The sequence below is a fragment of the Falco peregrinus genome, chromosome 3, assembly GCF_023634155.1.
Source record: "Falco peregrinus isolate bFalPer1 chromosome 3, bFalPer1.pri, whole genome shotgun sequence".
Lineage (NCBI taxonomy): Eukaryota > Metazoa > Chordata > Aves > Falconiformes > Falconidae > Falco > Falco peregrinus.
Window position 1 is genome coordinate 42527953 of NC_073723.1, and position 14321 is coordinate 42542273.

Genomic DNA, 14321 nt, shown 5'->3' on the forward strand with positions numbered 1-14321 from the left:
ACATATAAATTTATCTTGAATATCTGACATGATAAATAATCTCTTAATCCTCATGGTCAATCACTTGATAGCTTGAAATAATTTACTTGGTAAGCAACTCTTTAACTCAGACATCAAAGAATGTTATTGTTCCTGTAGCAAAAAAGCATGCTTTCATTTTGAGGTTTAATAAAACACATACTTCATTCTCTAGTTTTAATGCAGTGCAGCATATGGACATCAGAGCCATTTCAACAGGCTAGATCGGACAGGAGAAGCAGTACAGCTACTTGGTTCAGAGTACGTCTTGCACAATGCTCTACCTTAACATGCCTGTGCCAAGTCTGATGTTTGACCTACCTGTACTGGCAGCAGCCCAGAGATCTCAGCTGCATTGGGCAGTGTAGACACCCTGCGGGAGAATCTTCTCAGGACAAACATCTTCAGTTCTACTGTTCTTTACTTCTACATTTAAAAAGCAGTTTTTTCCTCTTCAATTAACTGAGCCTTAAACCAGTACAGAGAAGGATAAGCTGAGTTTTTGTTAACATAGAAGTATGTGTATACCAGTACTCAGCGAAGTAGGCAATGATATTTCACAATTCAGTATGTTTCATAACTCAGTATTTTTTTAGCTGTACCAGCTGCAAGGAAATGGATGGGACCTGAAGGCATGCACAGATTAGAATACATTTGTGAGGATTCTCTGCTGTTTTATGTTGGGCACAAGCAGTTTTGCTGTTGTTGTGTCAGCAGTTCTGTAATCAGGAAGGTCAAGGGCATCTCTGTATCACACATATCAGCATTTTAGAACCTGTTGTTCCATGACCCAGCCTTGTCTTTGAAGATGTATGTGATATTTGAACACAGTGTAAAGAGCCTTATGTCAGACCACACTATGGCATTGCATTATGGTATATGTGCACCATAACCAACATCCAAATGGGAAGTCCTGTGTCAGTGAATTGTCTCCTTGTGCAGACAGCTTTTGAGTATCTCCAAGGAGGGAAGCTCCACGGCCTCTCTGGGCAACCTGTGCCAATGCTCAGTCACCCTTGCAGTGAAAAAGTGTTTCCTGATGTTCAGAAGGAACCTCCTCTGTTTCAGTTTGTGCCCCTTGCCTCTGGTTCTGTCACTGGGCACAACTGGAAAGAGCCTGGCTCCATCCTCTTTGCACTTCCCTTCAGGTATTTGTATATATTACTAAGATCTACCTGAGCCTTCTCCAAGCTGGACAGTCCCAGCTCTGTCAGCCTTTCCTCAAAGGAGAGATGCTCCAGTCTGTTCAGCCCCTTACTGGCCCTTTGCTGGAGTCTGTGCAGTATGTCCATGTCTCTCTTTAACTGGGGAGCCCAGAAGTAGATGCTGCACTGCAGATGTGGCCTCACCAGTGCTGAATAAAGGGGAAATAGCAGAGATCAGCTGCTTCTGTTGTTTGCAGACCTGTCTCTTCCATGTTTTCTGTTATATTCATAGTGACAGATTCCTGGATTAATCAGTTCCATCTCTTGCATTTCTGGTATGTAATAAATCAAGACAGAACCTTTTTGGTCGTTTTCTGTTGGTTTTGGTGCAATTAAGGTTTAGTTAAAGCATGCAATTGACTTACTGAGGCACTTCACATAAAAAAAAAATAAATTCTGTTCTTCCTCCTGTACCACCAGTTTGGGTTTCTGTTATTCTTGTATCTTTTTCAGTCCAATCAGCCAGTTAGATCCCTTAACTTGAAATCAGTGACTAATTGGATCAGAACAATAATAACAAAGAAGGAATCCAGCTAACACAGTGAGAGGAACCCTTGTTTGACAGCTACACAAAAATTGCATCATAGCTGCAATTCCAGCTGCTTGCCAACAAGGAGACTGCAGATCTCTGCCATCCAGAATGTCCTTCAATTCCAAACCAAAAATACTGCTATCCAATTAAGATAATCCTTTTCATCATATAGCCTGATATTAAGATTATAGAAATTATGTGGAGAGAGGTTATCTCCCTTTTTATTTCTTTGGTCCTGTAGTTCACAACTGTGATCTAAATAAATATGAATAAAACCATGTGCAAGCCAATTCTTTGTTCAGACGTTACCAAAATACAGTCAGGCCCTGTTGTTGTTTTGTTTTTTTTAAAAACTGCATTTCATTTAGATTGTAGCCTCATGGGAATAGGGCCCACCTTTTTTTCCCCAATATGTGTGCACTGACTGCCAGCACAATGAGGTTTCAGTCCAAAGCTGGGTATCTGAAATAACAGGTCACAGCTCTAAAATCTCCAGGCAATAAATCTCGCCTTATACTTTCCCTTTTTTTACTTTCCCCCTCTACCACAAGCCTCCTACGGAGTAGTACTTGGAGAGAAGAGCAGGATTTAGAAAAAAAGATGGTTAGGAACTAGAGTCCATTTATAGTTAAGTCACATCTAATAAAGGTGTCCTCTTTATTAGATTACTAGCATCATGTCATGGAGACAGTCTCCCCAAGAAGTGAACAAGTGCAGCTTGTCAGATGGGACTCTGTTTTTTGCCCCAGCACTCATGCTTAGCAAACTTGTGGTTGAATCTTATTAATGGAAGGAGCAGTGTCATTGTTTGTGACTGAAAGAATAGTTCAGGAAACACTGTAGTTTGAGGCTGGTTTCTGTAGTGTGCTCTTGGATGATGGGTATCGTCGGCAGCTGAGTTGCAGCAGTGCTGCATGTGGACAGCATCTGCACCTGCTGAAACAAGCTGTGCAGCTGTTTCTCGGATATCCTGTGTGTCTGCAGCCATGGGGGCATTGAAACTGAGCTGCTTTCCCCACAGGCCAGCTCATGTGTAGGACTTAGCTTTGGTGCAGTTTCCGTAGGAGCGTGTTCTTTCTGACCGATGCAGGTAAATCTACTGCATTGTGCAGTAATTCAGGGATCAGTGCTCTGTTTTCCTTTGTGGAGAGTAGGCAGCCTCCCAGTATCAGAAGGCAGGATTAGTAGAGTACTTTGGTTCAGCTTACTGATGGAAAAATACATACCTTCAAGCAAGAATGATCCCCTTCTGAGGGAAGTGTTCACAGAAATCTGTTGTAATATGTGCTATATGGTAGATCATTATGTGATGAAAATGGGGTTACACAGATATGCGTCAGTAGAGATTTCAGGTCCCCAGCATCTGAATTCCCTATCCTTTGTTAGTTTCCTGTCATTGAAAGAGGAGTGAACAATGAGTGAAGGTAATAAAGATGAAAACATGAATCTTACCAACTGCCTGATAATGAGCTTTTGAAAACAGTTAATAGATGATTTTGTGTATCACGTGTTCATGAAAGGATGAGAAAAACATATCTTTGTGTACAAGGCATTTGCTGTAAAGAAAAAAAAATAAATCCCCCAAATAAACCTTACAGTGGTTTGCTGAGGTACAAAAGGTGATAAAAGCTGGAGAGACACAGCTTGCAGAAGTTATTAATTTAAGTATATTTACTTTGCATATGTGTAAACTTAAGTATTCTTCCGGGGCAAACAAAAAAATGCCACTGAGATTAAATTATCACAGTGGTCTCGGTTGAGTTTCCAGTTTCATGCTTCTCATTTCTTGCCTGCCTGATTTCATCCACCTTTATTTTTAAGCTGATTTCCTAACTTCTGTATGATGGCAATGCTCAGCAATGCAGCTGAGGCATGTTAGCTATGTAAGTGGAGCGAGGCGGCGGGGGGCTCTCCTGCCTGTGGAACAACATGACCCACCTGCTGCTGAGAAGGGTTTTAGGTGTTGGAGGGGTAAGAGGTTCAGAAGAATGTGTTTCACATGGTGGGAGAAGCTGAAGAGGGGAACCCAAGCTGTGCCTTTCCCAACAGCCTGGGTTGTCCCTGGACCTGTCCATGTGCAGGGTGATAGAGCCCTGCTGGCAGCTGGGACGTGGGCATGAGGGTCTCCCAGGCAGGTTGAGTCATCTCCCTCCTTAGGCCAGGTATTCAGGCATCTGGGACATCCAGCTCAGCAGGCTGCCTAGGAGTTTGTGGAACTCCAAAAATGCTGCCTGTTGGTGTGAAAAACTTCTGTCACTGTGCTGCTGAAATCAGTATTTTCCTGAGGAATGTTTTGGTGATTTGGTGTTTTCCAGCTGGAAGAGGTTCTGTTGGTAAGTTACTGGAAAAGTCTGTCTGTTGCTGTATGATGTATTGTGCATATTGCTTTCTGGAATCCAGTGTGATATAATAAGACAAGTTTCAGCTGATAGCTGAGAAGGTGACAGAACCAGTATCAGTACTGGATATTTAATTTCCTGCTCAAGCTGCAACTTGTTTCTAAAACTGTGCCTTGTTTGTTTATGGCACAAGAAAGAAAACACTCAGAAAGGCTTTGCTTAATATCCAACTAGACCATAAAAGTGTAAAGTGGCTCCAAGAGCTAAATTTGTGAACTTGATTTGTGTGATCAGTAGAAAGTCAATAAATATTTAAGAGGTACTTAGTAACATTTGATCAGCTGCAAAAGTGCCCAGCTGGAAAGACAAGCATAATCAGCAAAAGGAAATGGTGGTGTATAAATACTTTAAAAATGAGTCAAGTGGAAGCCACTAAGCAGCAGTCATACTGCTTAGGGTCACCGATGACAGGAGATGAGGTGACAGACGACACAGGTGAACAGTCACTGTGTGTAGAGTGGCTCCCCAGCTGAGTCTCTGATCTAGTCGGGTGTAGAAGATGGGAGCAGAAGAACATCCTTTGTGGTCCATGCAGTAGCTGGGATGCAGCCTGATGCTAGCTGTTTACCTTCACAGTGGTCCTGCCCACACAATACAGACGTGAAGACAAGGAAACAGCAGCCCTCCTGGGGCTCTGCAGGCATGGCAGCCTGTGAGCATGTGTACAGGATCTTGAGGGTGCAGCCGCAAAGCCAGTCAAGGTTCCTGTTCAGCTCCTGCCTGGCTGAGGAGGTGCAAAAATTCCCTGGGTATCTATTGATCTGCTTACAGCAGAGATTCTTGAGGTAGTTTTAAACAGCAGTGGCCACTTTTTGAGCAATTGAGAAATACCAAGAGCAGGGCAAACAAGGCAGCACCGTTTATTCAATATTATGCTGGGGTGCCCAGTGCGGAGAGGTTGTGCATACCGACATAATTCCCAAAGCAAGGTTTTTGCTTATGGTGTACGTGCAAATATTCATGCCCCAACAGAGCTCAGTACTTAGCTCTGTCTGGTTTTGCAGATTCTGCAAGGGTCATAATGGCATTTGTTCTCAGAAGGTTAGGTCTTCTGTGCTGGACTGCCCACAGACCACAGGCAGAAATAGGATGGTGCCTGCAGCTCCACTTACCACTCAGGTGTGAGAAGTCAAAGGGCACAGTCTTGTCCTGGAGTTGGGTATTTTCATGTGTATATACTAGTCTCAGGTAAAGGCCTTCAAACTTTGCTCCTGCAACCTCTTCTCTTTATCCTATTCAGCCTTGCATGGATTGCTTCAGTATTCTTTGGAGCTGGGTTTTCATATCTAATCAGTGGACTACTGGATAAACAATGCAACAAAGGACACTTTTTGCTTCCATTTGCAAAAAAACCTGTCAGCTAGTTTGAAAGTATCGGGCAGGAAGAGTTGGGACAGCTTTGTGTCATGGAGCCAGGCAGATCCAGCCTCTTGGGAGAGAATCCAGAAGCTGTGCCCCTCTGCTGACTGAGGCCAGAGTGATTGTAGCCATCAGCTGCAGCATCTTGCAGTTCGTGAAACACTGGTGAAAAGTGGCACATGGAGTATTTGAAGTAATCTTTTAAACTAAGCTAATAACCCGCCAAAGGTTTCTGGTATCACGGTAATAAAATCCACAAGAAAAAGAATTATCCAAAACTGCATTCTTAAAGCACCACCTTTCTTCACTGTTCAGCCACCAGGAGCTCTAGCTATCAAAAACTTGTGCATTGCAGTCCCTAATATTTGGGTCTGCACGGCCCTGTCTTCTGACCTAAATAAACTAGATCTCTACTGTTGTGACCCCTGTGCAGAAGGTAGAGTGCATTGACAGAAGGACTTTGGGACATGTTTGGAACATATGAATTCTTCCCCAAACCCAGATTAAGCATATTTTGTACTCTTGAGTCTCAAAGATTAGAATAGCTACCTATTCTCAAGGACTACTGAAGTGAAATAAGCTGTTGTTTATGTTTTGGCCAGAGTTCTCCAAGTGACCAAGCATAGACTCTTGTGTGGTTTTAAGGAGCCAGATAGGTGCAGGTGTTTAAGCTGCTGTGTCTGAAAGATGGGAAGGAAGCATTTGAAATATGTCCAAATCCATGAGGGATGTAAGAGTAAGCAAGAGAGGAACTTCATAACCTGCTGAAAGGAGATTTCCCTTGGAAGAAATGGCTTCGATCCTGGTCCCTGCTCCAGGTTTTGCTTGTAGATATGGCAGTAAAGAGTGATTGGTGAGGAGGTGTGGACAGTATTGAGATCATGTTCAGCTTCAGCAGGAAGGGTGGAAAGAGACACCATTCTGGAGCTTGCTGATGAGAACACCATCAAGGAGATGTAGGCTTGTATGGCTTCAGGTTGAGGAGGACCTGGAAGCCCAGTGTTCCCACCTTAGGCAACTTCAGAGTGAATGAAGAGGAGGTTCCTCCTCCACTTCAGAAGAGTTCTGTTCTAAATCCATGAAGTGTGGTTTGTTTGGAGAATGCTATCAGCACGGAGGGGCAGCTTTTTGCTCACTGAGCTGTCTCTAGCGGTATTTCTGTACAGTGTCAGGGCGCAGAGTGTGTCCCCCCGCACTTCTATGAGCATGGTCACCTGAGTTAGGGAGTTAGCTGGCTGAGTCCCAGGGTCAGCTCTGTCACTCCTGAGGGCTGTTGTGAAGAAAGCTGGAGGTGAGGGCCTGCCCCTCCTTTCTCTTGGACTTGCTGTATGATCACTGGACTGAGCTTGGCTGTGATTCTTGTCTCTAGACCCAATTCTGATCTGGTCTTGCCATCGCTCTCAGCTCCCATCTCCCCTTCCCTGGCCAGAGTGCCAGTCAGAAAGCTGTTGGAGGGAGGTCAGGGCACCTTCTGAATTTTTTGAGATCTTCAGAAGTGCCACCAGTCTTGATTCCTTACAGAACCTGCCTTTCAGATTTTGAGACAGGGAAGGACTAAAATCTTTGAGGCTTAGGTATTGCAAATTACAGCCCATAAAATAAGTGGTTTGAAATTGACTATCATCTGAAAAACTTGTGCATTGCGATAGCGAATATTGCAGTCCCTAATATTCAGGTACTTTGAGACACAAAATAACACTTGCAAGCCTAGAGTGCAGCTATGACAAAGTAATATAAAAAAATGGGGGTTTTCCTAAGTAACAGAAGAAGCTTCAGGTGAAAATGTTAATATCAGCTACTTTTCAGTTTTCAGTGGCTTGGAATTGCCTTATGCAGTGAAGAAGGAGCGTGGCTTCAGAATGCAGGAACTGTAATTTCTTTAGACAGAAAGGTATTTAGGAAGTAAGAGCTAGGGTCTCTAGCTTCAGCCAACCCTATTGCTTGGAAATAGATTGGTATGAATAAGGTCATTCAGGTAACTTTTCCATTGCCTTAATGTATTCATGTTGCTGGCAGTGTTTCAAACCCAGATGAAATTCCAAATGAGATGCAGAAAATTGAACCCGCAGTAAACCACACCGCAGACTCTTGCTTTTCCACTTACTAAATTAATTTAGCAACCTGAAACAAGACAGAGAGCATGGCAAGTGTAGTAAAAATAGGTATAAACATAACATAGATAATTTAAAAGTTCATGCTTGTTACAATTTCGCTGCATAATGACAGCAGAAAATAACTTACATTTCCAGGTGTGTCTGCATATATATGTAAGCAGAACAGTTATTTTCTTTTTGGTACCTGAGCTAGCATGTTCAGTAATAGCATGGATAAAAAGTAATACTTTATGCCTATGCTTCAGGTACCTTCCGGCATAATGCCTTCAAGTAATATTAGATGTGATTAGATTAGTTAATATTGGATGTGGTTTATTTAATTGCAACTACAAGATTTCACTAGACCTTGCAAATATCTTCATGTGAGCCACAGGAACCCCTTAATTTTATTTTTTCAGGAACCTTCATGTGTTCAGAATTTACAAGCAAAGTACTAGAAGTGGGAGCTGTCAAATAAAGCTACAAAGAACCAGGTTCAAAACAAACAACAGCTCTTGTAACAGGCCGCGGACTGTCAAAAAATCCTCTCTGTTGGATATTGTAGATGCTAAAAATTTACTGTCAGTGGGAGAAATGCAGGGGGAAAATGGGGTTTATTAACTAGAAAAACACATCAGACTTAGAAAATATTTTGGGCTGAGGCTCATTAAGAGGCTGCAAGAATACTCTTCTGGGGGAAGTTTGCTGCCCTCTTCTTGCTGTTTCCTAGTTGTCTTCTTATGGCTACTGTTTGAGACAGCATACTGGTGAAGAGACAGGCGTGGGCTCAACAGCCATTTTCATGTGTCTGAATGTTTCACAGAAAATGTGACTGTGTTTTCAATTAGTCTTTAGCCAGCCAAGGAAAAAAAGCAATGCTACAAAACTCATCTGAGCAATCCCAGTGACTGAAAAGGCGAAAGTAGTATAGTAGGTCTTTATAAACTAGTCTGAGATTTTCAAGAAAATATGCCTATTGAAAGTAAATGCCTTTTCAAACCAGTTATTTGTCAGAAAAATATGCTATGGTTATTAACTACTTCATCATTAATGAGAAGCTTCTAGATAACAGAGAGTGACACCTTACAGCCTCTGATATTTAGCTCTATGTACACTGGCTCCACTTATGCCAGTCTTTTTAATTTGGGAACAAACTAGTATCCATTTTTCTTAAACTCTTTCATTTTAACTCTCTTTGTTCCTCTATCATCAGAATTTGTATATACAGTTATGTAGGGCTTTTTACTATTCTTTTCTTTCAGTGAGGTTGCCTTTGTGCCTGCTAATGCTCGTACTCCTTTGTTTTGTACTCAAGCCCTTTGTACTCAACCCTACCCAGGACTGTTAAAAGTACATTGTTACCTTGGACTTTCCTTCAGCGCAGGGAGTAGCTGGGTGTCTCCTTCATGGTTTGTGCCCAAAACTGGGCATTTTTAAGTGACCTGAGAGTTGTTTTGGGCAGGGCTGAAGTGTTACGGTACATAAGAGAGGAGCTGGTTAATTTGGTGACTGTGTAACTTACTCAACTGGAGTCAAAACTGTGCCAGTGACAGGCAGTGGTCAGTTGTAACCAGAGTTGATTTCTTTCTGCTGGTAGCAAAAAGTACCATTTGATCAGCGGGGTTTATTTTTTCCCTGTCATCTTCTGATGAAGAGTGTGTGACCTTAGAGATATGCATGCTGCTATTACTAAGGCCTTTGTAATTTCTGGATTGAGCTGAAATGGTACAACTGACGTGGAAAGCAGAGCCACAGTGGGATTATATGTTTATAAAATCTCAGTTCCAGCTGTGAATTGCACACTGGCACCTAGTGGTTTGTACTGGCTGCCCCTTGGCAGCTCAGGATATCAGATATTTGTTCTGTCTTAGGAGTCTGTCTTGCTTTGGGACTCCCAGCACCCAGGGCACTGTCATTTGGGGGGACCAAACTGCTTCTGAATAACCTGCTTTCTCCAGAGGGGGCCCAGACATGTGCCACGCAGAGGTGTGAGGTGGAGGAGAAGGTGCATCAGGAGAGACCTGTAGCTGTCTCAGTGCAGTGCTTGATTCAGGCTTTGTTACATGAGCCACTGAGCTCAGATGGGTGCTGTGAGCTACTGCCCTGGTTGGGATCCCTTAACACGTTCATCCCATGGTGAAGGTGTGCACAGGCTGTCACGGTGCTTGCCAGTGAAGGGTTGATGCAGTTCCCAGCTGTGGCAGTTGAGATCGGTTTGACCACCTGTTTGGAGCGGCAGTGACAGTGAAGAGCCTGCTTTCTGGTGTGTGTGTCCGTCCTTCAGCTTTGAAGTTCCCTTTATTTCCTTGTGAGCATACTGCCAAACCCTTCTGGGGAGGACCTAGAAAGTTGGGCTTTGGCAAGATCTTGGGGAATGGTTCAGGGAAGCGGAGCAGTGGTTCTTCTACAGGCATTTAGTGAAAGCACAACACTCCTTCGGATCTAGAGAGGCTCCTGTAGATTTCACATATACATATAAATAATAAAAGCATTACATTTTCTAACAGTAGTTGTATGTAGGCAGAGATGCCTGTTAGTTCACATAATGCTTACATCTTGTCACTGAGCTTTTCTCTAGTAATCAACAGGTTGCTGCAGCTTAGGACAGGCATATAAAATAGTGGTGTCTTAACTGTTAAAGGAAAAAAAAAAACAAAATGGGAAAAATGCAGCTATTACCTAGGCAAATAAGATACAAGTTTTAAACTTTGGTATTATTTTTGTATTGTGTTTTTGGCTGATGGCAGGGGTGGCTTGGGTGTTCTTTTATATTGCTTAAATCACGTACATAACCTAGAGTTAATGCAGATTTTCTCTGATAATAAACTCTCAGTTCCAGAGTTAACGAGCGGGATGTTTTCTCCCTCTGAACAGCAGGATATCTATGCTTGCTCTACTAGCATGTTCTTTTTCTTTTCTTCAGTCCCACTCTTGCCATGGCCCACAGGAATCTGACTGGGAGCTGTAATGTTAACTGTGGATGTAAGATTCATGAGTACGAGCCTGTCTGTGGATCAGATGGAATAACATATTTTAATCCTTGCCTAGCTGGCTGCATCAATGGTGGAAACCATAGCACAGGGGTAAGTGCTTCACCCACCCACCCACATCCAACCTGCGAGTGCCCCCTGGGACTGATGCAGGTCGGAGACTGCTCTGTTTCTAGCACAAGTATGCCCCTCTGATCTTCGGAGAAGTCGCTCTGCAGCTGACTCGTCCATGAGCGTTTCCGTGTTCTGCAAGGCTGGTAATGCCGCTGTTGCATGGTCCCTCCCCCCTTCCTTTCAGTTATGTACAAACCTGAGGCACAACTTCATTTGTACCAAGGTAATCCTCCAGCTGAGTGAGTGTGAAGTGCCACAGGGTAGGGAGGGCTGGTGGTTCCAGTACAGACTCTGAAGTCTCCAGTGTCAGTGGCCTGCATGTCTGCCGTTCCTGCAGGGCTCACAGAGGGGACCCTGAGTCAGAGTCATCTATTTCAGCTTGCTGCTAACATAGGCAGCCACGTCATACTGTCTTTCTGCAAGTTCAGCAGTGTTACTCTTAAAAGAAGCCTGGAGGGGTTTTTTTGGGCTCCCTCTCTGAATGGAAGGGAGAACTTAGCTCTTCAGGTAGTTGAAAGTGTTTTAAACTCCTGTTTAATTTTAGTTATGGCCTGTTTAGAGCCACTGGTGTTTGTCTCAGCCTCACCATTTTGCATAAGTAGCAGCTGCGCTTGCACCAATGTATTGACAGGTCTTTTGTTTGCGTGGCTAGGTAAAGACTGCCCATGTATTCTGCTCTTGTGAAATAGTTTGGCCATTCTCACAGCCTTTCTCTAAACCTCTTCCAGGCTAAATGAAGTGATTGTTATTGAACTCAAGTAACCAAAACTTAAAGGATGTTAATAATCCACTTCCTTTCTTGGAAATATATTGCCTGTTACAGCGCAGTCTTCCAGTTATACTGGACTGGGGAAGAGCATTCTGCTGGTAAAATGACACCACGGAAATTTGGCAGTTTCCAGGACTGGGCACAAGCAAACAGATGAAAAGTAGAATCTGACCTAAATTTCAACAGAGCATTATGGTTGTGCTTGTTTCATACAAAACGCAAACTCTTAAGTTCTTCTGTTAAAGAACTATCCTTTAAAAAAGGATAATTAAGAAAGACAGGAAGTAACATAAGCATTCATTTTCTCAGAACTTGATTGTGCTTTCCTGAAAGCTTATTTGATGTATCAGTCTGCTGGTTTGCAGTCCTGAGCCAGCCTGTGAAGCAGGAAGGTGTTAGGTCCAGTGCTGTGCTTTCTCAAGTTGACTGGATAATGGTCTGAAAACGCAGGTCCATACGTAGATGCCACAGATTATTTCCTTTATAGTTTCTTCCTTTCTTTTTTTTAAGGAGTATCTTGCTTGTTTTTAGTAGAAAATTGCTTTGGCCCAATTGGAAAAGCCAGTGATGAAAGTGTGTGGTTAACTTTCGGTGTCTATATAAATCTTAGTTGTGCTTTGCTGATTTGAGACATAGGTTTGATCTTTGCTACATTTCACCTGATATCAATTCAGCATATTAATTCATTACTAGGGAGGTACTTTGGGAGTATATGCTTTTCACTACAGATTTTGAAACATACTATCTCCTCTTATGATTTAAGAAAAGATCCTTCATAGCTTGAAGTTTTAAGTCTGTAGCTAGTGGTGAATAGAATAGGGCTGACGTTGGTAGGAAAATGTGTTACTTCATTAAATAATGCTTTATGTAGGGTTATTTAAAACAACAGATGTAAGCTTGTGCCACTGTATAACACGCAAAATATTGGTAATGTATAACATTTGGATTTAAGTTTATAACATACAGTGTTTTCAAAGTTAACCATTTAAAAATTGGAAGTAGGAGAAAGGATGCCAGTGTACATTTCATACCTGTTTTACATATATATTCCTATACTCTAGCACAGGGGTCCTCAAACTTTTTAACCCGGGGGCCGGCGTGCGGACGCAGTGGCAGGCAGTCATCTGCGGCTGCTTGGTTTCCTCCCCCAACCCCTGGTGGGGGGGGGGGGTGGGGGGGTCTGTAAATACCGGGGGCCGGATTGAGGACCCTGGGGGGCCGTATCTGGCCCGCGGGCCGTAGTTTGAGGACCCCTGCTCTAGCATTTCTGTTACATCTGTCTCATTTACTACGCAGACCTGGTTTCTCTGGTGATGAACCAAGACTGTGTAGTAAAGAGGACTATTTTTTGTAGGATACCTGTTTGACATTTGCATTTGGAAGCAATAAGGAGATTACAGTGAGGGGCTGCTGGAAGAGAGCAGATACTCATGGTATTAGAGAGCGGAGTGCTGCCTTGGGAAGCTGGATTGTCATTGCCTTCGTTCTCCAGTCGTGTTGGGCAAGTCACTTAAACAAAGCTTCTCCCAGATGGTCATTAATTTGGTATTCTTCATATTCTGGATGATGGACATAAGCAATAACCAGAAGTGCCATTTGTAGAAGCACTGGGTGCCTACTTCTGTATCTGAAGGCTCGAAAAGTTACATTTAGAATATATTAAGCTGTAGATAATGGAAAATACTGTGGAAAAAAAAGGATCCCAAATTATCCACCCACATTTCTGAAACTTTTGATCTGTTTCAGTTACTTAGATACAAAATTGAGATAACATCAGTGCCTCATCTCATAACTGGTTTAAAGATAAAATTTTCCTTTTAGAAAGAGTTAAGCTATAATGGTGAGTGTGATAGAAAAATCCATGTGAAATATGAGTCATTTTGTCTTTGTAGTGGAATATGTTTAGTGTGAGGAAAAAAATGCCTGGAGCCACATTTTGAAAATGGGAGGTAACATACTGGATAAATTGATGTATTAATAAGATGTTCGGTTAAATCCCATGGGAAAAAAATATGAGGCTACATCATAGCACGAACACATACAAACATACGTTAAAATTGACAAGCAACCATAATTTGGATATTTCCTGATGTCCAGGTGCTTAAATTTGCAACCTTAAGATGGTCTTCTAATGTAGCTTCCGTGCATGTGTGGTCCTAGGTTTTATGGATGCAAACACTGAGATGAAAAACTCCTTCCTGTAACATGACATGGGTCCTGACCTGTTTCTTCTTCAGCACTGGAGTATTTTGATCTGCTGCACACCCTTTTGCCATTAGATTAGTGGAAAACAATAGTAGAATAGGTGTGACAGGAGGCTATATCTGATCTAGCTCTTCCTCACCTTGCTCAAGTCACGGTCCCCTTTCCCTGTGAAATGCCACTTCTTTGTTAGTCTATTCATCTTAATTTCAGCCTCTTTGTCAGTTCAGGAATCCCTCATGTCCTTCAGTCTCACTGTTTAAGTCTCTGCTTTTCTCTTATTCTTTGAATTTGCTCCTGTCCATATCCCGTCCTCACCCACACCTGCATCTAGCTGGAAGGTCCTGGGCTCCAAGCGTGAAGTGCAGCTTGTTGGTCTTTAGCCGAACCTGGGTAGACTTCGACTGAGATGGCAGAAGACGTGTCCTGAATATGAAAGTCAACAGCCTGCTAAATTCCAGAATATGGCATTGTCGGTGCTACTTTAAGAGTGTTTCCTCACAGTTCTTTAAGTACAATAGAAACAAATCTTTTTCTTTTGAATTGTTTTGGCAGAATTTTCTGAAAATATTCCAAAACTTTTTTTAAACTCAGCCTAAATAAAGCAATGGAAAGGCAATCTTGTCTTGGAGAATCCTGG

The 14321-nt window shown here is 42.7% G+C and overlaps 1 protein-coding gene across 2 annotated transcripts in view; it reads left to right on the forward strand.

The window, feature by feature from the left end:
* The window catches only part of SLCO5A1 (solute carrier organic anion transporter family member 5A1), an 82562-nt gene that overhangs the window by 55253 nt on the left and 12988 nt on the right, over window positions 1-14321 (forward strand). For both annotated transcript variants that reach the window (XM_055800018.1, XM_055800019.1), the window contains exon 7: window positions 10530-10689. In XM_055800018.1, the coding sequence (XP_055655993.1) occupies window positions 10530-10689 (160 nt within the window). The remainder of the gene's footprint in view (window positions 1-10529; window positions 10690-14321) is intronic.